General features: G+C 43.1%; 1 protein-coding gene across 3 annotated transcripts in view; it reads left to right on the top strand.

Moving 5' to 3' along the window:
• The window catches only part of PACRG (parkin coregulated), a 782,093-nt gene extending 764,987 nt beyond the window's left edge, over nucleotides 1–17,106 (top strand). For all 3 annotated transcript variants that reach the window (XM_033939134.1, XM_033939132.1, XM_033939133.1), the window contains one exon: nucleotides 16,759–17,106. In XM_033939134.1, coding sequence (XP_033795025.1) covers nucleotides 16,759–16,919 — 161 coding nt within the window. In that variant the 3' untranslated portion in view covers nucleotides 16,920–17,106. The remainder of the gene's footprint in view (nucleotides 1–16,758) is intronic.
• Nucleotides 17,107–24,843: the final 7,737 nt, after the last annotated feature.

Here is a 24,843-nt window from a genome sequence, read left to right as displayed (position 1 = left end):
CTCATCTGATCTCTCCATTCCATCCTGACTCCTTCCCCTCCTCTAATCTCCCTGCCAGCTGTTTCCTTCCAATGTTCCTCCTCCCCTGTCCAGCAGTACCTTCTTCCTTTCTTCCTCTCCTTATCCAACAGTAATTCTCATCCCTTCCCCTTCTCCCCTGTCAGCAGTAGCCCCTTCCCCTCCCTTGTCCAGGAGCACCCCTTCTCGCTTTCCTCCTCCTCTTATCCAACGGTAACTCTCGTCCCTTCCCTTTCCCTTCTCCCCTGTCAGCAGTAGCCCTTTCCCCTCCCTTGTCCAGGAGCACCCCTTCTCCCTTTCCTCCTCCTCTTATCCAACAGTAACTCTCGTCCCTTCCCTTCTCCCCTGTCAGCAGTAGCCCTTTCCCCTCCCTTGTCCAGGAGCACCCCTTCTCCCTTTCCTCCTCTTATCCAACAGTAACTCTCATCCCTTCCCTTTCCCTTCTCCCCTGTCAGCAGTAGCCCTTTCCCCTCCCTTGTCCAGGAGCACCCCTTCTCCCTTTCCTCCTCCTCTTATCCAACAGTAACTCTCGTCCCTTCCCTTTCCCTTCTCCCCTGTCAGCAGTAGCCCTTTCCCCTCCCTTGTCCAGGAGCATCCCTTCTCCCTTTCCTCCTCCTCTTATCCAACAGTAACTCTCGTCCCTTCCCTTTCCCTTCTCCCCTGTCAGCAGTTGCCCTTTCCCCTCCCTTGTCCAGGAGCACCCCTACTCCCTTCCCTCCTTTCCTCTCCAGCAAATGTTTCCTCTATGTAGGCTAGCGGCAGCTCTGTGTGCTTTTAACTTCGGCACACAGCTGCCCCTAAGCAGTATTTTAGCTGCGGTTTCATGAGGCAGCCTCAGGGCCTTTGGTAGGCTGGCCTGCTTTGATGATGCGATAAGGGCCGGCCTATCAAAGGCCCCGAGGCTGCCTCATGAAACCGCGCTAAAATACTGCCTAGGGGCAGCTGTGTGCTGAAGTTAAAAGCACACAAAGCTGCCCCTGCTTGTCTGGGGTGCGGAGACATACGCGGCAGGAGTAGGAAGTGGAAGGCAGGAGAGTCGGCATAGCGACGGCAACAGGAAGTTGCACGTCAGCTGACGCCGGCACTTTTTGCTGTGGCTGGGGACCCGAATCCTTCGCGGACCGGCAACATTTTTTTGCAGACCGTCACCGGTCCGCGGATCGGTGGTTGAAGAACTGTGCTCTAGAGTAAGGAGTGGTACCAAAGTTGTGGAGAAAGGGTGAATGTGGTTCCTCTCCATAAAAGTGGAAGGAAGAAGTAGGGAACTACAGGCCAAAAAGTATGACTTCTGTGGTAAGTAAATAAATGGAAACACTTTTAAAACAGAGAATAGTGATGTTTCTAGAATCTAGTGGATTACAGAACCTGAGGCAACATGGATTCACTAACTAGAGGCAGGTCTTGTTAGACAAATCTGATCAATTTCTTTCACTGGATGACCAGAGATTGTGTAAATCAAGAACACTAGATGTGGTGTATTTAGATTTTAACAAACCCTTTATCAGTGTTCCACACAGGTGTCTAATAAATAAACTGAGTGCCCTCAGTATTGGCTCAAAAGGATGGATTGGGTCAGGGACTGGTTGAGTGGAGGCAACAGAAGGTAATGGTTGATAGAGAGCTTTCTGAGGAAAGGGATGTTACCAGTGGTTTGCCTCAAAGTTCAGTTCTTGGGCCTGTTCTTTTTAAAAAAAAAAAAATTATAAGCAATATTGCTGAAGGGCTGTCAGGTAAAATTTGCATCTTTGCGGATGACACCAAAATCTGCAATAGAGTAGTGAGAGCGAGTAAGCAAGCAACTCAAATTATGTGGGAAAGTGAAAGTCAATATCCCCTGAAGAAACGGTCTTACACCATGAAACGTTGGCTATTGTTTAAATATCACTTGTATCTTCACAGTTCAGAGGCAGCTGTGTAGCTCAGTCCTGCACTAAAATTGAATAGTGGTAATAGCACATTCTCCTCGGAAGTTTTTGTGGGTGGAGGAGGTCTGAGCATTTATGCATTAAGATAGAACCTGAGGCTTTTCTTCCGTTGAGATAAAAGTGGAGCATCAAATATTTATTATTTATTTACCCACTTACACCATTTTAGATAAATCTGCAAATAAAATCATAACTAAATCAAACCAACATTCATAATAAAATCATATAAATCATATTCTTAAATAGTTAAAAACATTTGAATGTTTACTTAAAATAGAATAGATGATATATAAAACCAAACAATTCATGAATAAGGAAATCATGTGTATATAGAACTATGCATATCAAACAGGACCATGCAAAAAGAACAGATAAGCCAAATATGTCAGTTGAAAGCAAAGTAAGGGGTGAGCAAAAGTGTTAAACAACACAAGATGACCACTGACTAGCAAAAACTGTGATCGGGTTAAAATGCAAGCTAAGTTATAAATTGCAAAGGAGTGTTTAATTATAAATTTCAGGTTCTACAAACATCAAGCACATATCTAGAGAGAAAAAAACAGACAGCAGGCTTCTCTACATAAATTCTAGCCAACATTGTGAAGGCAATTTCTGAATAGGCCTGTTTATTGTATAAATCTGAACAGAGCCGCTTTGACCACATGTGGAGCCCTAAACAAACTTTCAGATTGCTTTTTCCCCAGATTGTACATATACTAAATGCTGAATCATCTCTCAAAGCACAATCAACTTTTAGATTTTTCCATTTGTTTTCTGATTGTTAAGATTTCCATCCTCATTAAGGACTGTTGTATATTTGATGAAGGTACAAGTGAGATCTCTCTGCAAGTGCCCTACAGAACTTGCACTGGTATAATATTTGTGCTGCTTTTTCCAACGCACTAATCTTACTTGACTTTCTACTGTGGATCATTGCCATTTTAACTACAACTCTATGAGTGATGTGCTGAGGAAATGATGCAGTGACTACTGGATGATATGAGTGAGTGTATGGAAGAAGGCTTTTTCTATTAGATGTGTGACCATGTAGTAAATACCATTGGGTACTTGGAATTTTTCTGTCATTGGAGGCTATAAGAAATTGTTCAATCGCGGCGGGGGGTAGGCAGGTTTCTGGGGCTGCTGAGCTGATTGCAGCAGCCGCGATCAGCTCGACGGTCCCTATTCAGAACTTATACCTGTTATGACTTGGTCTAAGTCAAAACGTATAAGTTCCGACTGGACAACCTCTTAAACTTTTGGTTATACTTGCTGTACGACTAAGGGCTCCTTTTATCAAGGTGCGGTAGGCGGTTTAACACGCGGAATACCGCACGTTCAACTGCCTGCTGCGCTAGTTGCTAATGCCTCCATTGATGAGGCGTTAGTTTTTTGTCATGCCACGGGGGTTAGCGCGTGATGAAATGTCCGATGCGCTAACCCCCATAGCGCACCTTGATAAAAGGAGCCTTAAGTCTTGGTCGGCCCACCTCCCGCCCTTTCTCATCCTCCAAAAACACTTCTTTTCGCTCTAGGCATTCAGAGGCAGGAGAAAGGCCTAAGCTAGTTTTAGATACGTTTAAACCAGCTTTGATTATTGGACAGCATCAATGAGCATATTGAAAAAAATAAACTGATGAGAACTAGCCAGCATGGTTTCTGTAATGGTAGATCATGCCAAACGAACCTACTGCACTTCTTCGAGGGGATAAGCAAACAATTAGACAAAGGCGAACCCATAGATGTAGTGTACCTGGATTTCCAGAAAGCCTTCGACAAGGTGCCCCATGAGCGCCTACTAAGGAAACTGTGGAACCACGGAGTGGAAGGGGACATACATAGATGGATCAGGAACTGGCTGGCAAACAGGAAGCAGAGAGTAGGAGTGAAAGGTCAGTATTCTGACGGGAAAGAAGTTACGAGTGGCGTCCCGCAGGGGTCAGTGCTGGGACCGCTGCTGTTTAATATATTTATTAATGACCTGGAAGCAGAGACGAAGTGCGAAATCATAAAATTTGCGGACGACACAAAACTCTCCGGGACCTGGACAAACTGAGTGAGTGGGCAAATAAATGGCAGATGAGCTTCAATGTGGAGAAATGTAAAGTCATGCACATGGGAAAAGGAAACCCAATGTGCAATTACACGATGGGAGGGATATTATTGGGGGAAGGCAACCTAGAAAGGGATTTGGGGGTTATTATAGATAGAACAATGAAACCAGCGGCATAATGCGCTGCGGCCTCGAAAAAGGCGAACCGAATGTTGGGCATTATCAAAAAGGGTTTCACTACCAGAAGCAAGGAAGTTATCCTCCCACTGTATAGAGCGATGGTGAGACCGCATCTGGAGTACTGCGTTCAATACTGGTCGCCGTATCTTAAGAAAGATATGGTGGTACTTGAGAGGGTCCAGAGAAGAGCAACAAAAATGATAAAGGGCATGGAGAACCTTTCGTATGCTGAGAGATTAGAGAAGTTGGGGCTCTTCTCCCTAGAAAAGCGGAGACTTAGAGGGGATATGAAAGAAACTTACAAGATCATGAAGGATATAGAGAAAGTAGAGAGGGACAGATTCTTCAGACTGGCCGGGGAAACAAAAACTAGAGGGCACTTGGAAAAGTTGAAGGGAGACAGATTCATAACAAATGCCAGGAAGTTCTTCTTCACTCTGAGGGTGGTGGACACCTGGAATGCGCTTCCAGAGGAAGTGGTAGAACAAAGGGGGATTGTGGGATTCAAAATGGGACTGGACAGGTTCCTGAAGGAAAAGGGGATTGAGGGGTACAAATAGAGGGGTACTATGCAATACGGAATGCTTTAGAGTAATAGATGACTTACAGGTCATTTGACCTGGAGGGCCGCCGCGGGAGCGGACTGCTGGGCATGATGGACCTGTGGTCTGACTCAGTAGAGGCGATGCTTATGTTCTTATGTTCTTACTTGGACGATCTTTCTTGGACGATTTAGGCCACTTTTTGGACGTTTTTGTTTTTTGATTATGAGCCCCTTAGGTTATAAGTGGTATATAAATACTTAAATAAATAATAATACACAAATACATCTTGTACCAATGTCAAATCACAGGAAACTAACTGAAAACCCAAAAGTCCATTAGAAAATGTGGATTAGTTCAGATTCAATTGCATCTTTCCCAAAAGCTTCACAGAAGAATAAGGTCTTTAACATAATTTTCAAATCCTTAATTTTTTTCTTCCAGCCTCAAATCATGTGACAAACAATTCCATAAATATGGTGCAATAAAATAAAATGCTTAATTTCTTGTAAATTCCCACCTTGCCCTGTTTGCTGATGGGAGTACTACTCTGTTATCCTGAATAGATCTTAGGGTTCTTATTGGTACATAAGGAATTGTCAGAGAGTGCAAATAGTTGGGTTGCTGAGAATAAAAGGCTCTATGTGTAAGAATTAGAGCTTTGAAGCAAGTTCTATTAAAAAAAACCTTTACTTTTAGGCTTAGTTTTGTCTTAATATACATGTTTTTAATATACACTGAAGCTAGGTACCTACCAAGTCAAAAAAAATCAAATCTTGACTTATAAACAATAACCAGATCAATGTTCAAGATGCAACATATTTTATGTATAAAATAATATCTTCTTTGCGTGTGTGTATACATGTATATATAATATGATACGAAAACAAAATAAAGCTCTCTAAACATTCATACAGCCTAAAGTCTTTTGGTTAATTATCAATGTAGTTCAAGGCATTCCTGATAGTATTCTTAGTCTTAGGTGTGCTAAGGAAATATGTCTGACTCATCCATCCTGTCCTGATAGATGCTGAAATGGATTAACCTCTCAGTGAATTCACCATTTCCTTATGCAGCATGTAACTATGTGGGAAGAATATTTGGCAGCTGGCTACAGTGCTAAAACGATCTCTTTGGTAAAATTTAATGCAAAATGTAGCATAAACCTAAGCTAAGCACTGCTCTTATCAACATGTGCAGTGTCTAATCAAAAAAATTATGGAATGCTTTTTCACATACTTCTGAATCACTCATATTCCCTTATCATTGCCTGACCCTCTCAGATACTTTTTAGTCAGTTTACCAATCTGCCAGTCATTTAAGGAATAATTTTGTCAGCTATGCTTCACCAATATTCAGTGCTATGAAATTTTTTAATAAAATTCTCAGAAATCATAATTTCCTTAGCTTTGTTATGTCATGTAAAATTTACTGCAGATGAATTGGATTCTTAGGTGGAAATGCATCAGTGCTCCCATCTGTTTTTAACTGTACCATTTAGCAGCTTTCACTTTATCTATGATTTCCCTCTAGATGTGTTGTCCAATAAGGTTGATTAGATGATTCTGTATTTATGCTAATCTGTATACAATTCATATTGGGACAAGTTCTAAATGTTCATAAACAAGTAAGTTAAGGCTCTGGAAGAGGGATTTGTTGCAATATGAATAATATCCCTAGCATTCTTCTGCATATAAATATGCATAACATCAAATGATGGACAAAAACACAGGGAAAAAAGGAGAGAGCCCAATCAAAAAATGTATAAATGTTGTTAATTGTCAACCACCATTTTTACCAAACAGCTTCTAGTTGAATATCAAGTACTAGAACATTGAACCAGAATCCAGTCCAATATCACAGCCTGCTTGTCAAGCATTGCCATCTAGATATCTCATCACTATCTTAAATTTAACATAGCTAAGACTTAACTACCTTACCCCAAGTGTGCTGGGTCCCTATGGCCAGTGAAGTTTTCAGGATAACTACAGGAGATAAATATGCATGCATTGGAGACCCAAGATATGCACTTTTTTCTCCTGCATGTTCATTGCGGATATCTGAGTTTCAAGTTTTATTTTTGTTTTATATACCACCCATCAATATCAATATCCAGAAAATCTGCACTGGCTGCAGGTCCCCAGAACATGTTTGAAAAGCCCAATCCTAAGTGTTCCTTCTCCATCTTCCTTCTACCTTAGTAGCTAATGCTGTTGTCATCCTCCCACAACTATGGGGGTCCTCTGCAGTTCTGCTAACTGCACTTCATTCATAAATTTTGCTCAATAATTATTCATCACTAATCATATATCGAACTTGTTCCCTTTTCGAGACAGGTCCCAAAGATTGCCAGCTAGATCCTCAGATGCACCACTCCACGTTCAATTCAATTTCATAACGTTACGCTTAATGTGCATTGTCTTCACCGGATCCAATTTTATAAATACATTTAATACTCCATGTTTAACTTTATAAATATATAAATATATAGATTTAATTTTTAAATTTTAACTTATCTTTTGTTCGTGGTCTCTCTTTCTTAGGGACTTCCTTTTGCCAACATGTTTCGCTGAAGAGAGCTTTTTCAAGGCCGGGTTCCTAATAGTTAAACGCCATCCATCTAGACCACGCTTGATTCACTGAAAAGCGTGGTCTAGATGGATGGCATTTATCTATTAGGAACCCGGCCTTGAAAAAGCTGTCTTCAGCGAAACATGTTGGCAAAAGGAAGTCCCTAAGAAAGAGAGACCGCGAACTAAAAGATACGTTAAAATTTAAATCTATATATTTATATATTTATAAAGTTAAACCTGGAGTATTAAGTACAGTGGTGCCTCGCATAACGGACGCCTCGCACAGCGAACGCTGCGCACAACGAACTTTATGACTTGATTCGTACAACGAACTTCGTTTCACACAACGAAGTCGCCCGAGCTGCATCCTTCCGCGCAGGCACTGCGCTTAACTGCCCTCTCTCCGCCTGGCTCCCTCTTGCCCCCCCCCGACTCCCCGACACGATCGGGGCAAGAGGGCGCCCAAGCCCTCTTGCCCCCCCGACTCCCCGACACGATCGGGGCAAGAGGGAGCTCAAGCCCTCTTGCCCCCCCGACTCCCCGACACGATCGGGGCAAGAGGGAGCCCAAGCCCTCTTGCCCCCCCGACTCCCCGACACGATCGGGCCAGGAGGGAGCCCAAGTCCTCCTGGCCACGGCGACCCCCTAACCCCACCCTGCACTACATTACGGGCAGGAGGGATCCCAGGCCCTCCTGCCCTCGACGCAAACCCCCCCTCCCCCCAACGACCGCCCCCCCCAAGAACCTCCGACCGCCCCCCAGCCGACCCGCGACCCCCCTGGCCGACCCCCACGACACCCCCAACCCCCTTCCCCGTACCTTTCTGTAGTTGGCCGGACAGACGGGAGCCAAACCCGCCTGTCCGGCAGGCAGCCAACGACGGAATGAGGCCGGATTGGCCCATCCGTCCCAAAGCTCCGCCTACTGGTGGGGCCTAAGGCGCCTGGGCCAATCAGAATAGGCCCGGGAGCCTTAGGTCCCTCCTGGGGGCGGGGCCTGAGGCACATGGGCCCAACCCGACCATGTGCCTCAGGCCCTGCCCCCAGGAGGGACCTAAGGCTCCCGGGCCTATTCTGATTGGCCCAGGCGCCTTAGGCCCCACCAGTAGGCGGAGCTTTGGGACGGATGGGCCAATCCGGCCTCATTCCGTCGTTGGCTGCCTGCCGGACAGGCGGGTTTGGCTCCCGTCTGTCCGGCCAACTACAGAAAGGTACGGGGAAGGGGGTTGGGGGTGTCGTGGGGGTCGGCCAGGGGGGTCGCGGGTCGGCTGGGGGGGCGGTCGGAGGTTCTTGGGGGGGGGGGGGGGGGGGTTGGGGGGGGGGGGGGTTTGCGTCGAGGGCAGGAGGGCCTGGGATCCCTCCTGCCCGTAATGTAGTGCAGGGTGGGGTTAGGGGGTCGCCGTGGCCAGGAGGACTTGGGCTCCCTCCTGGCCCGATATTGTCGGGGAGTCGGGGGGGCAAGAGGGCTTGGGCTCCCTCTTGCCCCGATCGTGTCGGGGAGTCGGGGGGGCAAGAGGGCTTGGGCTCCCTCTTGCCCCGATCGTGTCGGGGAGTCGGGGGGCAAGAGGGCTTGGGCTCCCTCTTGCCCCGATCGTGTCGGGGAGTCGGGGGGGGGCAAGAGGGCTTGGGCTCCCTCTTGCCCCGATCGTGTCGGGGAGTCGGGGGGGCAAGAGGGCTTGGGCTCCCTCTTGCCCCGATCATGTCGGGGAGTCGGGGGGCAAGAGGGCTTGGGCTCCCTCTTGCCCCGATCGTGTCGGGGAGTCGGGGGGGCAAGAGGGCTTGAGCTCCCTCTTGCCCCGATCGTGTCGGGGGTGCCAGGGACCACACGGAGTCACCCACCGTACCACCCGATTCGGGTAAGCGCAGGTATCGGTGGGTGGCTTATTTGCGGGGGGGTGCCTTATTTTACATTTTTTTCTAAAAAGGGGGGGCTGTCTTATTTGATGGCCCTGCCTTATCATCGGGGAAACACGGTAGAAAAAAAAAAAAAAATGAACAGTTAAGTCCCAGTTTTTGCCGCTGAGACTCTGCCCTCTCTCACTGTAAAATTAGACTCTACTTAGTCTGTCTTTAAATTTAAAAAATGTGTGTTGTTTTAAAAAACAATTATGTTTTTAGATGTATCTAAATAAAAATAATAACCAAAAATTTATCTTTTTTTATGTCATCTTAGCATATTTTATGCTGCAGAACGAATTATTTTTTTTTACATGTATTCTTATGGGAAAACGCGTTTCACATAACGAACGTTTCGCATAACAAACTTGCTCCTGGAACCAATTAAGTTCGTTGTGTGAGGCACCACTGTATATTTATAAAATTGGATCCGGTGAAGACAATGCACATTAAGCGTAACATTATGAAATTGAATTGAACGTGGAGTGGTGCATCTGAGGATCTAGCTGGCAATCTTTGGGACCTGTCTCGAAAAGGGAACAAGTTCGATATATGGATATTTTAAACATGAACATATGCCAGCCAAATAGTTGCTGTAAATGCTCAAGTCTGCTGTAGGCTGTAGATGTAGATGTAAAAATTCTATACCATGTGAACTTAACTGCTTGGCACACCCCCAACCCACCCATGTTCCCTCAGGTCCACATTCCCCTTGTAGTTGCACACAGTGCAACTTATAGAATCTCAACTAAGGATACTTTTGTGTATAACTGTCAATTAGGGCCAGTTAACACCATTATAGCCAATAACTAGTTAATGCCAGTTAGTATCTAATTATTAGATTAAGTTACATGCAAATTATCTTATTCTATAAATTATACATGCAAATTTGCATGCTAGTCGCAAATTTGGGCACGCAGCTTTATGAAATGAGGGAGTCTAGTTTCAAATGTGGCCTCCTAGGCAAAGTTGAATAATGTTCTTAAGGTACTGGATCAGCCCACTCCTTATTTTTTCTCTGGACTTCAGTTTAGAACCCTGTACCTAGTCTTTCCCCTCCTCTATCCTCTTCTCCTCACAATTTCCTTCTCGTGCTTAATATTTGGAGGGCCTGGCATGTCAGATTCTATTGGTGGTGAATAAGAAGAGGAGCTGTAAGAATATATACACCTGGATATCCATATGAAGATGCCAAGTTTTTCTGAGTTCTAAAGACAAGCCATGATACTTCCATAATCCAGCAGTTTAAAATGAACTCTGAATTATTGATTCACGTATTTATCAGCATGATAAAGAAGGACAAATATGTAGCATTGAACTGATAGTCAATAGTGGCACAATACATTATTTTTTTTAATACTATGAGAAAGCATTGCACTCAGCAGCTGTGACCAAACAGCACTTGCTATCATATTGTAAAGTTATATCTACCATAAAGTTTCTAGGCCATCATTCCAAGTCAGTCTATATCCCAAATGTTCTCTCATTCTGAGGCATCACTTTTGTCCTAGAGCAATTAACTTTACAGTATGCTTCAACCAAGGGTTAAGAAGTATACCTGCTGATACCTACTATGTAATTTAAGAAGCTATTAAAAACATTTGAAAAGGAAATGATTGTTATTGTTCACTTTGAAGTATATCATGTGAAATTTGGTTTCCCAGTAGAAAAAAATCTGTATAATAGAAGCCATTATTCTTTTCCTTCTCTCAGAACTATAACTGCTGGGACAAAGACTGCACTGAGTGACATTTGCTTAGTTTTTGAATTCTTAGTTTTATAGTTAAATGATTCAGTTGTCAAAAAGAACTTCTGATTTTTTTGTCCTTTGATTATTTTGTCAGTTTTCATTTTGCTTTTCTTCATAGGGTTCTTTTTTCTATTTTGTTTCATATGACAGTTAGCTTATAGCCTGATAACACCTTAGCTGCCAGTATAAGAGTGAATGAAGCAGCTCCTTTCTTGTCTACTCCAAGCTGTTTTCTAACGGCATGCCAGAAACTATGATACAGGACTCAGTTGAAAATGTGCATCAGTGAGAAAATGTTTAAAAGGTAGCATAAAGTGGCATTTGGATCCAGTAATTTATGGGATTTCAAGCTTTGGTCCCTCTTCTTCCTGGGATGCACTCATCTCCTCCACTTCCAGGGCAGCATACCGATTCTTCAGTTAAAGGGCGGGTGGAGTCACAGTACCAATTTTGCAAGGTTCTGTAATCAGAGTCCAGTGTCTTCCCTCAGCACAACCTCTTCTTCACCACTGCTGGAAATCTTTGACACCTCATGAACCATTTCATCAATGTACCTCTCATTCTCACGGATGCTTCTCAGTCTTGCCACCTCCTCTCTCAGTTCCTTTACTTCTTTCAAGAGGGATTCAAGCTGAAGACAGCTTGCACATGGAACCACTCCCTCTACCAGGGTAACATTTTATGTCTGCACAGAGACAGAAGCTGTAACCCGAGCAGCAGCTTTGGTTATCCTACATTTCCTAGCCATACTGTGGTTGCAGAAGTACTTACACCTGGAAGAAAAAAGAAAGAGCAGGAAAATCCTGGTTGGCTGAAGAACCTAAAAATCAAAAAGCTCTGCCTTTGGGCTGGAGGAAGGGAATTAACACCAAACAGAGACTTTCCTCAGTTATTGGTGCCCTAATCTGATTTTCTCATATGCCCTGAAATGCAACCTAAAATACTGATCTAGGCTAGAACACTTTTGTATGAAACCCTAACAGAGGCTCTAAAGGCTACACTAATTGATTTTGCTGAGCTAAAAAAGAGAACTACAATTCTATTTGCTTTTCTATCAGTAGCTAGTCTAGCTCTATGAGCTCACAGTGGTGTGACATGGTCAAATCTTGATTTGTAGTATATGAGTTTTGCTGCTGTGTTTTGTATCAACTGGGGTTTTTTCATTAGTTTCATTGCAGTAGTCCAGTATAGACAGTATAATTGACTTTACTAGTATCATGTAGAATTGTTGGTAGAAGTAGCATCTGACCCTTCTTAACTGCTGTAGAGTAAGAAAGGATTATACAGTTGTATGATAGTATTAGGAAGAAAATTCCAGAACGTAGCTGCACAATAAAAGAAGGACAAAGAAAAAAAATGTCTTAAATCTAATACCCCTAAAAGGAGCCATTATTTTCAATTGATTGCATGTATCAACTCAGCAAAAGCCCTGAAGCCCTGTAAATTTGTATGGGCTTTGGAGCAGTTACTGCAGCAGCAGCCACTAGCATGGCTTTGTAAAAGGGGAGAAAAGTCAAAAAAACATCAATAGAATCTAATTGTATTGGACAGAATGCAATGCTTCTATATTCCTCTGTTTAATTACACAAGACTAGCTTTAGACTTTCACTATCGCTAAACCTGATGCTCTTTCTAGGACCCAGTAGCTAATTCTCCCCTTCCTTCTCCATTCCCCTCACAGTTCCCTTCTCATGCTTCATATTTCACTAGCAGGGGATTGAACTCTTTTCCCCCAACAAGTTTTTCAACATGAAACAGTCCTTAAAATCCATGTCCTACTATTGTCCTTTGTTACACCTGTTTATAGAAGAAGAAAAAAAAAAACACAAGAGATGCCTCCAAATATGTGACACTCCTATTGCAGTTTGAAGTACTTCTGTAGGGCTACTTGAAGGTTTTTTGGGAGAGATGCCTATCCCAGCCTTATCAGTTTGTATCCTTGGCATTTCCACCTGGAGGAAAACAGGTTACTGAAAGAAAAGATGTCCTTCCGTTTCTCCAGCACCCAGATAATAGGACTATGAACATGGTTTATGAACTATATTTAGAACTATGAACTGTTACATAAGAACATAAGAATTGCCGTTACTGGGTCCATCGTGCCCAGCAGTCCGCTCACGCGGCGGCCCTCTGGTCAAAGATCAGCGCCCTAACTGAGACTAGCCCTACCTGCGTACATTCTGATTCAGCATAAACTTGTCTAACTTTGTCTTGAATCCCTGGAGGATGTTTTCCCTTACGACAGACTCTGGGAGAGTGTTCCAGTTTTCTACCACTCTCTGGGTGAAAAAGAACTTCCTTATGTACGGAATCTATCCCCTTTCAATTTTGAGAGTGCCCTCTCATTCTCCCCACCTTGGAGAGGGTGAACAACCTGTCCTTATCTACCAAGTCTATTCCCTTTGTTACAATGCACAAAAACAGCAAGATAGCCCCTTTCTACACAAACACTTGCCTCCTGATATCTTAAAACCACAGTCAGCATTAACATCTTTCCCCGGATATTGAGTGCAGGGCCATATCCAGAAACTGACACTAAATATCCAGTTATAAGGCAGCCAATATTCAGCACTGGTAACTGGATAACTTTTGGCTATTTTACTCTCTTAACCTATCTGGATAGTTATCAGGCTACCAGTGCAGAATATCAGCGGTAAACAAAGCAAAAAAAACACAATCCAATAGGTTTGCAGTGAAAAGTCAAATGGCTAAAACAAGGAGAAAAACTGCAGATGCGATGTACAAGGTGTAAAAGTCTAGTCTTTATTGGAAGAAATATAATGTAGCATTCCAGAAAAAATGGTTCTCTTGTATGAGTACATAGGATCCAACACAGTCTGTGTTTCGGAAAACATTCCTTCCTCAGGAGTCCGGCATGAAATGGTACATAAACACATAGTAACATAGTAACATAGTAACATAGTAGATGACGGCAGATAAAGACCCGAATGGTCCATCCAGTCTGCCCAACCTGATTCAATTTAAAAAAATTTTTTTTTTTTTTTTTTTTTTTTCTTCTTAGCTATTTCTGGGCGAGAATCCAAAGCTTTACCCGGTACTGTGCTTGGGATCCAACTGCCGAAATCTCTGTTAAGACTTACTCCAGCCCATCTACACCCTCCCAGCCATTTGAAGCCCTCCCCTGCCCATCCTCCTCCAAACGGCCATACACAGACACAGACCGTACAAGTCTGCCCAGTAACTGGCCTAGTTCAATCTTTAATATTATTTTCTGATTCTAAATCTTCTGTGTTCATCCCACGCTTCTTTGAACTCAGTCACAGTTTTACTCTCCACCACCTCTCCCGGGAGCGCATTCCAGGCATCCACCACCCTCTCCGTAAAGTAGAATTTCCTAACATTGCCCCTGAATCTACCACCCCTCAACCTCAAATTATGTCCTCTGGTTTTACCATTTTCCTTTCTCTGGAAAAGATTTTGTTCTACGTTAATACAGAGAACACAGAGAACCTTATAAAAACATGGAATCCTTGAATGGACTGATGACGTAGTACTTCTGTCAATAAAGACTGGACTTTTACACCTTGTACATCGCATCTGCAGTTTTTCTCCTTGTTTTGCATATCAGCGGTACCCATATAACATTTGGCTCTACTCCTGGACTGCCTTGACAACATCTAGATCAGTGGTTCCCAATCCTGTCCTGGAGGACCACCAGGCCAATCGTGTTTTCAGGCTTGCCCTAATGAATATGCATGAAAGAGATTTGCATATAATGGAAATGACAGGCATGCAAATCTGCTCTTTGCATATTCATTAGGGCTATGCAGAAAACCCGATTGGCCTGGAGGTCCTCCAGGACAGGGTTGGGGACCAAGATCTAGACAGTGCCAGGGCGGTCAGTAAAAATTGTGGGCCCCTACTACATATCCTTATTTTCTTCTTCTCTCACACACAGAGTCACATTTACGCTTGCCCTGCTCTCTTCCCAATTCCATCCCCATTCCAAGGATCTTTATTCTTTTATTACTCCCAGACTGCCACACTTCACCTCTCCAAAAATAGCGAAACTGCAGGGCCTAGTTCTCAGTGTTCTGGCAGTAGAAGGTTGAGAGTGAGCATGGGAACCATGCATATGATTTGAAGGATGTGGCCCTGTGCTGAGAAGCAGGGAAGCAAGGCAAATCATTTTCACTTTCCATTGGCTGTGGTACAAACCAGATATCCCAAGAGTTGACTGCTCCAAAGAGTCTGAGGTATAAATTTATTATGTCCAAAAGGACTTCATAAATGGAAGAACATTATATATAGCCTTCTTTAGAGCCTCTGAAAGGATGTACATGGTGTAAGCAATATTAGGACACACACTCGCATTCTTCACACCCCCACACCCCCACACAGTTGGAAATAAACCCACATGTACATGCAAGCATTCTGTTACTTTTCAGACACGCACATGCACATAGACATACTTCTGCTGTATCATTCAGTCAATAAGCCTCTTCCCCCACCAACCCACCATCAATTAGCCTGCAGCTGCCCCCTCACACATCTTCTCATCCTTCTATCATTCTTACTTCTTCTCAGTAACACCCCCCCCACACACACACACACACACACACACCAAGGACATTCACTGGTTACACTGGGTCTCTTTAAGGTCAGCCCAGTTCCCTAATCTGTTCTCAGTCCCCCATCTTACTTTCACAGCACAGGAAAATCACTTGGATTAGCCCCTCCCATCTAAGATTAGATACTTCCCCAGTCTCTGCTGCTAGTGACACTGTAAGCAAAAAGGTGCCAGGAATGGAAAGCTATAAGGGTCTAAATTCTGAAAAATGTCCTGATACTAGATTTGCTTTCAAATATTAATGCAAAAATATCTACGTTCCTGAAACAAGCCCAAGAGTGGGCAACCCTAAAGTTCTGAGAACATCTAGTAGCTCCCCTTCCTCTAACACATGCCTAGTTTGTCTATGCCTTAATCCTCCCCTAAGCACTAGTGTAAATTAAAAATATTTTAGACTTTATAACTAAACATGTTAGAAATACTTCAAAGTTACCTTTAAACAAGACTGACCTCCCCCATTTTCTTTAGCAACTTTTCCTCCATTGTTCCACCAGATTCTTACCCAATTGTGGAAGATGTCAACTGGCTCCCAGTAACGGGCCTGTGCTCTGATTGGTATGAGGTCTGTAGTGTCCTCTGTTATTTGCTTGGCCTCACTCTGAGGCCTATTTACTAAGATGCAGTAAAACAAGGCATTTATACACTCTTTTACCACAAAGAAACTACCGCAGTATCTACTAAACAAGTATCTGAATACTACAGTTTAGTAAATCCTACAAAACGTTTCCTCCTACCTGGCTGCAGAAACATGTAGTGTCAAACCCCTATCACCTATGAGTTGTCATAGGGAAATAAGTCCCTTTAACATACAGCACAACCCCTCTGGCTCAAATATCTAATGACCTTTAGTAGCAAGGTTAAAATTCACAGAAAAACCACTGGCATGTAAATATTCATAAAAAGTGCTATTGATCAAGATCTAACACTCTGTCCCATCTTTCTCTCAGAATTACTGTATGCTCCAAATGTAAATTTCCCTGCCCTCCCCAAGTTGCACCTCCCCCAAACCCCTTCTAGTCTTAGCTTATCTCATTATCCTTGTGGTCCAAAAGGCAGCAAGAGTAATCCTTACTTGCTCCTGTCCCACCGACACAATCTTTCAAAATGATGTCAGCTGACCCAAGCCTTTCTATTGCATTGTTTAAATAATAGATTTGGTCTACATATAGTGGTTACAAAATTATTCAGGAAACTGTCTAACACTTTCTTTTTCTTTTTAATTTATTTTAGTTAATACTGGAGATGGCATTGACTACAGCCAACAGAAACGTGAAAATATTGGAGACCTGATTCAGGAGACCCTGGAAGCCTTTGAACGCTATGGAGGAGAAGATGCTTTTATTAACATTAAATACATGGTCCCCACCTATGAATCCTGCTTGTTAAACTAAGAAAACAGAGTAGCTGTGTCATAAACCTATAGGCTAATCTTGTGTCCTATAAGCTTATCCCTATTTGTGTATACTATGTATGACTTTCTCTACAGCTGCTAAAATAATACCTTCTGCACCATTAGACTGTTAGCACTATTGTGAGAAAGGCTGTCCAGTACATAAATAGTGACTGTTTCTTAGATTACAATGGTGTACTGTGCTTTTTTGTACCATGAAAGAATTGCTTCTTTATAGCAGTGCTGCCTGGAAAAGGAGTCAGAGCTAAACCTCCAGTTGTATAGGCAATAAGGCTATAATTTTCATACGTAATTCAGCAATTGCTGTTCTGTGTCCATGTGCCCTGAGGGTGATGTCAGAGGTTGTAACGAGAAGGGTTTATGTTGACTGCTTAATAGGTGTTTGTCATGGAAGAGAAACACCAATTCAGCAGGGCCTCTCTAGCAGCTGTCCAGAACAAAATACTATAATATACAATAAAGCTATTGAATGGATATACATGTACCAGTTACAGTAAGAGACAGAAAACCACTATGAGTAAGCTCTAAATGAATTTATATTTTTGGCATACTTGTAATCTAGGCTTACAAGTATTCATTTATTTTTTTAGAATCATTTTTTTCTAGTAAATTTCATGCTGATAACATATAATGAGTTGATCAGATGGTAAACGAAAGCTCTTGTTTATTCATAGTACTGATGCAATGGAAGTAATGTTAATGCCAGCCTCCTCACATTGCTTTACAAATGTGCCACAGCACTGCTATAAAGAAACTGTATAAAAATTTGAAAAGGTAATTCTACATACCCATTAAATTTTTTTCTGCTTAAACAGTAAGGGCACCAAGTAGCGTCAATTAGTTGTGGTGTACTTAAATGATATGGATGTTTGTCCATTAGAGACTGAATTAAGACCACTAAGGTGCTTATTTTTGAAACAGAGGAATGTCTCAAAATGGCCAAAAAAAGTCTTCTGCCAAAAATGTCCAAATTGCAATTTTCAAGAAGCAGAAGTTGGATGTTTTACACTACACTTTGTCCAAATAGCAAGGGGGCATGTTGGAGGTATGTTTTGGACAGGACTAGACCGGGCCCAAAATTAGAACATCTTTAAGTGAAGATGGAGCGGGAAGAAACATCCGAGGCAAAAAAGGAGGATGTTTTTATGTAAACCTATGTCAGTCATGTCCAGGGTACAGAAAGGTGCCCAGATTGAATAGCTGATGACTGGAGGGATTTAGGCATGACCCATTCTTAATCTACCAGGGGTTATTGAGCCACGTCCACTTCACCTAAGAAGTGAAAGTGAGAGTGACAGCTTCAGATATTATGGCTAGTGGTCAGTGCAGTAGACTTTGAACAATGAGTATAACTTCCACTTTAACTCTTTTATAGAAATATCTACTGTACCTGAATTTATAAGACACCTGCAAACATCCTGATTATTGCAGTGGTGTATCATTAGGTTTTTATCTGTTTGTAGAGGACTCACACAATAGCATAAATATGAATGAAGGTGGGATTTGTACCCGGGTTCTGTTTTAAAGTCTAGCCAAACCCTGCTTTTTGATGTTCTTATTCAGGACATTTCATATTTTAAAATGGTTCTTCATTTTGGATGTTTTCAGTGCAAGAACATCTATCTCAATTATTTTCAAACAGGAAGCCCAATCTTTTTGCTGTTCGAAAATGGCTGTGAGATGAATGTATTTTTTGGATGTTATGAGCAGGACGTCTCAATTCCGACTTAGAGGGGCATTTTCAAAAGAATGTTGTCTATGTCACCTCACATGTACCAGTGAATAATTTGCATATGGCAGTTATTAGATAATCCTTAATCAGATGCTCTAGAAAAGTGCCATTCCATTCAAATTTATTCCATGTATATTCATTGTGGATATTCTGAAAACTTAATTGACTAGAAGTCTTCCAGGACCAAAGTGGGAACCACTGGTCTAAAAGACAAAGATATTGTAATCCTGATCTGATAAAATGAGCTGTTCTTTCTCTATAGATATGAGGGTGTAATTATATAAAAGCTAAGGGTCCCTTTTTACACATGCTAATGACCATTAGTGTGCAATAAGCTTTAGTAAAAGGGACCCCAAGATAGCAAAATCCTTCCATCTCAAAAATTAAGGGCCCAATGGACTGATATGTTGGGGAGTTTTTTCCTTTTTTTCTATGTGACTGGGATAAAAATTAGTACAGTGGTGCCTCACACAACGAACTTAATTGGTTCCAGGAGCAAGTTTGTTATGCGAAAAGTTCGTTATGTGAAACGCGTTTTCCCATAACAATACATGTTAAAAAAAATAATTCGTTCTGTAGCATAAAATATGCTAAGATGACATAAAAAAAGATAAATTTTTTGTTATTATTTTTATTTAGATACATCTAAAAACATACCGTATTTGCCGGCGTATAAGACGACTTTTCAGTACCTTAAAATCCTCCCCAAAGTCGGGGGTTGTCTTATACGCCGGGTACTGTTTACATGCCCTTACTTTACATGCCCTAACATCTCCTTCTTTACCTCCTTACGGTGCTTACGGTAAGTCCTCCTGGCCCTGGCGACCCCCCCCCCTAGTTGTTCGGGCCAGGAGGGAGCCTAAATCCTCCTGGCCACGGCGACCCCCTAACCCCACCCCGCACTACATTACGGGCAGGAGGGATCCCAGGCCCTCCTGCCCTCGACGCAAACCCCCCCTCCCCCCAACGACCGCCCCCCCCAAGAACCTCCGACCGCCCCCCCAGCCGACCCGCGACCCCCCTGGCCGACCCCCACGACACCCCCACCCCCCTTCCCCGTACCTTTCTGTAGTTGGCCGGACAGACGTGAGCCAAACCCGCCTGTCCGGCAGGCAGCCAACGACGGAATGAGGCCGGATAGGCCCATCCGTCCCAAAGCTCCGCCTACTGGTGGGGCCTAAGGCGCCTGGGCCAATCAGAATAGGCCCTGGAGCCTTAGGTCCCTCCTGGGGGCAGGGCCTGAGGCACATGGTCGGGTTGGGCCCATGTGCCTCAGGCCCCGCCCCCAGGAGGGACCTAAGGCTCCCGGGCCTATTCTGATTGGCCCAGGCGCCTTAGGCCCCACCAGTAGGCGGAGCTTTGGGACGGATGGGCCAATCCGGCCTCATTCCATCGTTGGCTGCCTGCCGGACAGGCGGGTTTGGCTCCCGTCTGTCCGGCCAACTACAGAAAGGTACGGGGAAGGGGGGTGGGGGGTGTCGTGGGGGTCGGCCAGGGGGGTCGCGGGTCGGCTGGGGGGGCGGTCGTAGGTTCTTGGGGGGGCGGTCGTTGGGGGGAGGGGGGTTTGCGTCGAGGGCAGGAGGGCCTGGGATCCCTCCTGCCCGTAATGTAGTGCAGGGTGGGGTTAGGGGGTCGCCGTGGCCAGGAGGACTTGGGCTCCCTCCTGGCCCGATATTGTCGGGGAGTTGGGGAATCTGCGGGGCAAGAGGGCTTGGGCTCCTTTTTGCCCCGATCGTGTCAGGGAGTCGGGGGGGGGCAAGAGGGAGCCAGGCGGAGAGAGGGCAGTTAAGCGCAGTGCCTGCGCGGAAGGATGCAGCTCGGGCGACTTCGTTGTGTGAAACGAAGTTCGTTGTGCGCAGCGTTCGCTGTGCGAGGCGTTCGTTATGCGAGGCACCACTGTACATCTGTCCCAAAGCACATTTATTCATAATGTTATATTCCATTGATGAATCTCAATAACACATAAAATATTAGTATCATAAAACAAAACATAACCAACAATACATAAACTCCTGATGTACTGTGGCACACATGCTAACAATTATACTATGAAAAATTAATTTACCCCCTCTTTTACGAAACTGCGATAGCAGTTTCTAGCGCGGGGAGCCGCGCTGAATGGCCCACGCTGCTCCCAATGCTCATTGAGTTCCCCGCACTAGAAACTTCTATCGCAGTTTCATAAAAGAAGGGGTTAGTGTATGTGAAAATTCATCCAAAATCAATTGAATTGAATTCAATTGTATTCAAAATGAACATGCCCATTTTTTTAAGTATGTTGTTGAGGATAATAAGGCTATTAGCTTTTTTTTTCTCCCTAATCACAAAGCATTGCTATATGAAATATAGGGAAAACTTTTAGCCATACTTAGAAATCTGTTAGGATTAAAATTTCTTAGAGCCCCTTTTATGATTAATGACTACCAGGCAATGCACCTGTGGAGAGCCATTTTTGATATGACGTCCAAATCTGAGTTTGGCCATTTTGCGGAAGACATACAAAAATTCAGGACCAAAAATGTCTATTTTCAAAACTGCAAAATGTCTACATTGGTTTTTTTTTTTCAAAAATGGCCATTTTTCAAATGTGTGTCTATCTTTTGAACCATTTTAGAAAATGAACATGTCCAAAAGAAAAATGCGCAAAACAAGCCATTGGGATTTAGAAGGGGCCAGCATTTGTAGTAGAGTGGCCACACAGACATCCCAGCAGAGCAGTGGGGTACCCTAAGAGGCACTGCAGTGAACTTCACATAAAAGGTCCCAGGTATATACCTCACCATAATCCCTTATTTTAAAAAATTATTAATTATGAGTTCCACACAGAACTCAGTGCAGTGCCGACCACCACCTACCCATTCCTACCTAAAAATTAGGCATGGTTAGGGTTGGAGAATAGACATGGTATTACTTAGGTATTAGTAGATGTCTGTGTTAGGTGCCTGTAAATTATGCGAGGAAAATCCTGGCTTAATATACCAGCACCTAACATTGGCCCTCTTTTACTAAGCTGAAATAGAAGTTTCTACCGTGGCCTGGAGCACTAAATGCTTCAATGCTGCTCTGACACTCATGGGAATTCTATGAGCATCAGAGCAGCGTTGGAGCATTTAGCGCTCTGGGCCATGGTAAAAACCTCTACCATGGCTTAGTAAAAGAGGCAACCACCTTAGGTAATATAATCTTTAGACCTCAGTGGTGCAGCTATGTGACAAAAAACTTAAGCACACAGATCAAGTAGCACCGAGATCGTCATTGGTCTATTAGTCTTTTATATGGTTTTATTTTACTTTATAGCTTAGTGTTTAACAGTATTTAAATACTCATCTCTTTTAGAAGCATAGCAGGGGATCTTCATCCGACATAACATAGAAACATAGAGTATGACGGCAGAAAAGGGCCGTTGGCCCAACAAGTCTGCCCACTCGAATAGCCCACCCCCCTAAGCACTTTCTCGAAGTGAACCCACATGTTTATCCCATTTATTCTTAAAATCGAACACGTTGTTGGCCTCTACTACCTGAAGTGGAAGATCATTCCAACGATCAACCACCCTTTTGGTGAAGAAATACTTCCTAATGTCACCATGAAATCTCCCACCCCTGATTTTTAGCGGATGCCCTCTTGTCGCCGTAGGTCCTGTAAGGAAAAAGATGTCTTCTTCTATCTCCATACGGCCAGTGACATATTTGAACGTCTCTATCATGTCTCCCCTCTCTCTGCGTTCTTCGAGAGACTATAGCTGCAACTTACCTAGACGTTCTTCATATGTTTCACCCATAGGGGCTGTATCAAGGTATTTCCCCTAAATTATGCCAGTTCCATGAGTGCCATTATAATACCTATGGTGGTTGCTTCTGACACTAATTGATTTGGGAAAGTATACATATATATTTTTGCTTAGTAAAAGGAGGGCCATTATGATGCCTACTGGTGTCTAAGTTGAGTTAGGTGCTGCTAGGCATGATTCCATAAATGATGCCTAGCGGTTGATTGACAACTGCGCAGAACAGCGCCTAGGAGTCAGGCACCTCTAGGCTCTGTTTATAGAATCGCGGTCCTAGTGTTAGAAATTAGCACTGAGTGCTTAGCCTACCTTCTCCTTCCCCTAGCCCCATCTACTTTTAGATGCATAAATGTAGGCAACCAGTAGGGGGAAAGTTTCTTTAAGTATATCCAGCTGCTACTTAAAACTTTTGAATTTCTGGCCCTGTTAACAGTGTGGGTAACAAACAAATTTATATAGTTTAAGTCTCCTCTTACCTAATTCTAAGCAAATCCCCTCTGAAATATTCAGATCTGGTCTACAGTGGAAAAGAATATGACTTCCAGTCTTTCAAATAACAAAGATATCAAACAAAGTTCTGTAGGAAAGTAATCTAATGAAAACCAAGATGGTGTTCATGAGAGAAAGGTGATCTCTCATTTTGTAGAAGAGCTGTGATTTGAGATGATCAAGGAAAATTGATATTAATGAATGGTCTGAAAGAAAATCTTAGGTGACTGCAAAATTGCTTCATGAAGGATAAAATCATAATAAAATATGCTGCTTTGCTAGGAAATAGAGAGCCTAAGGCAGCCTACAAAATTCTGAGTGGTATAGAATGGGTAAGACTAAGGGCTCCTTTTACAAAGGTGCATTAGGGCCTTAGCGCACAGAATTGCAAGCTAGCCGCTACCGTCTCCTCTTGAGCAGATGGTAGTTTTTCGGCTAGTGCATGCTAATCCAGTACGTGCGCTAAAAACGCTAGCGCACCTTTGTAAAAGGAGCCCCAAGTGAATAGATTTTTCGTCCTTTCAAAACATACAAAAACTAGGGGACATGCAATGAAATTACATGGGAATGCATTTTTTTTAAAATCAAAGGACCGTTAAGCTCTGGAACTCATTGCCAGAGGATGTGGTTAGAGTGGTTAGCATAGCTGGGTTTAAAAAAGGTTTGCCAAATCCCTGGAAGAAAAGTTCATAGTCTGCTATTGAGACACACATGGGGGAAGCCACTGCTTGCCCTGGATCAGTAACACAGAATGTTGCTACTATTTGTGTTTGGTCATTTTTGGAAACAGGAAACTCGGCTAGATGGACCACTGGTCTGATCCACTATGGCTGTTCTTATATTCATAGGCTGTTTGAGGATTTTTTTTCCACACAGAAAGTGGTAGCTCCACTGTGGATATACTTTGCTTCAAAATTTCACATGCAAATCAGGACACCTTAATGTTATTAGGAACTTCTTTACTCAAAAATGAACTCAATAACAACTATCTTGCAGTAAATACACAGTCATTCTGTTGTTAATACTATGCACAGGGTGAACATTCTTCAAACACAATTTTTTCTACAGTTATACAAAGGTTAGTTAAATTTACATAGTCCAGTACCATATTGCTAGATGACTAATAGGCTTTAGTTTTTGTAAGGCACCACTGCGAATCCCAGCACTGTGGTTTTAGTTCTAACTCAGTTCCACCAGAACAGTCTTTTATGTTTAGCTATGGATATTTATGTTTATATTTCTTGAACTTGATATACTACTTTTGACCAGCTACAGCAAGGCACTTCACAAAAGCTTAAAATATAAATAACTCCATGATAGGAGAGAAAAAGAGGCAAAACACTTAGAAAGAATTCAACAAATCAATAGTGTATCAGACTATCCACCCACCACTCTGATGGACATAAATGTAGGGCCTCATGGCAAAAGCTGTAGAAAACCATGCCTTTAATATAGGATATTCAAAGCAATTTAACCGGTCAGAAATGGCTTCTAGTTGGTTAAATTGCTTGTTCTGTGCTAATTGGTGATATTCAGTGGCATTTATAGTTGCCTCTGAAAATGTCCAGCTAATGCCCAACTCAAAACTGACTATTTTGAGGGCATTCCAAGGCCAGAGACAGCACATGGCTGTTTAAGTGCCAATATTCAGTGCTTAACAGAACAAAGTAACCATATAAATAAGACTGCATAAAAAATCAGTCCTATCTTTATGTAGTTTGCTATAGATGGTTAAATACCGATTATCACACTTAACTAGCTATTGTTTCACTGGTTCCATAAACCTGGAAATTCATTGCCAGAACCCAGACATGGCTCAGTATTGAATTTCCTTATATAACTCTGTTGGTAGTCAGCAAAACACTGAGCGCTGCTGGCAGAATATCGACCTCTACA

The sequence above is a fragment of the Geotrypetes seraphini genome, chromosome 3 (assembly GCF_902459505.1).
Source record: "Geotrypetes seraphini chromosome 3, aGeoSer1.1, whole genome shotgun sequence".
In the NCBI taxonomy this organism is placed as follows: Eukaryota; Metazoa; Chordata; class Amphibia; order Gymnophiona; family Dermophiidae; genus Geotrypetes; species Geotrypetes seraphini.
Note: the sequence above shows the minus strand (reverse complement) of the source record. Positions and strands in the feature narration are given on the sequence as shown.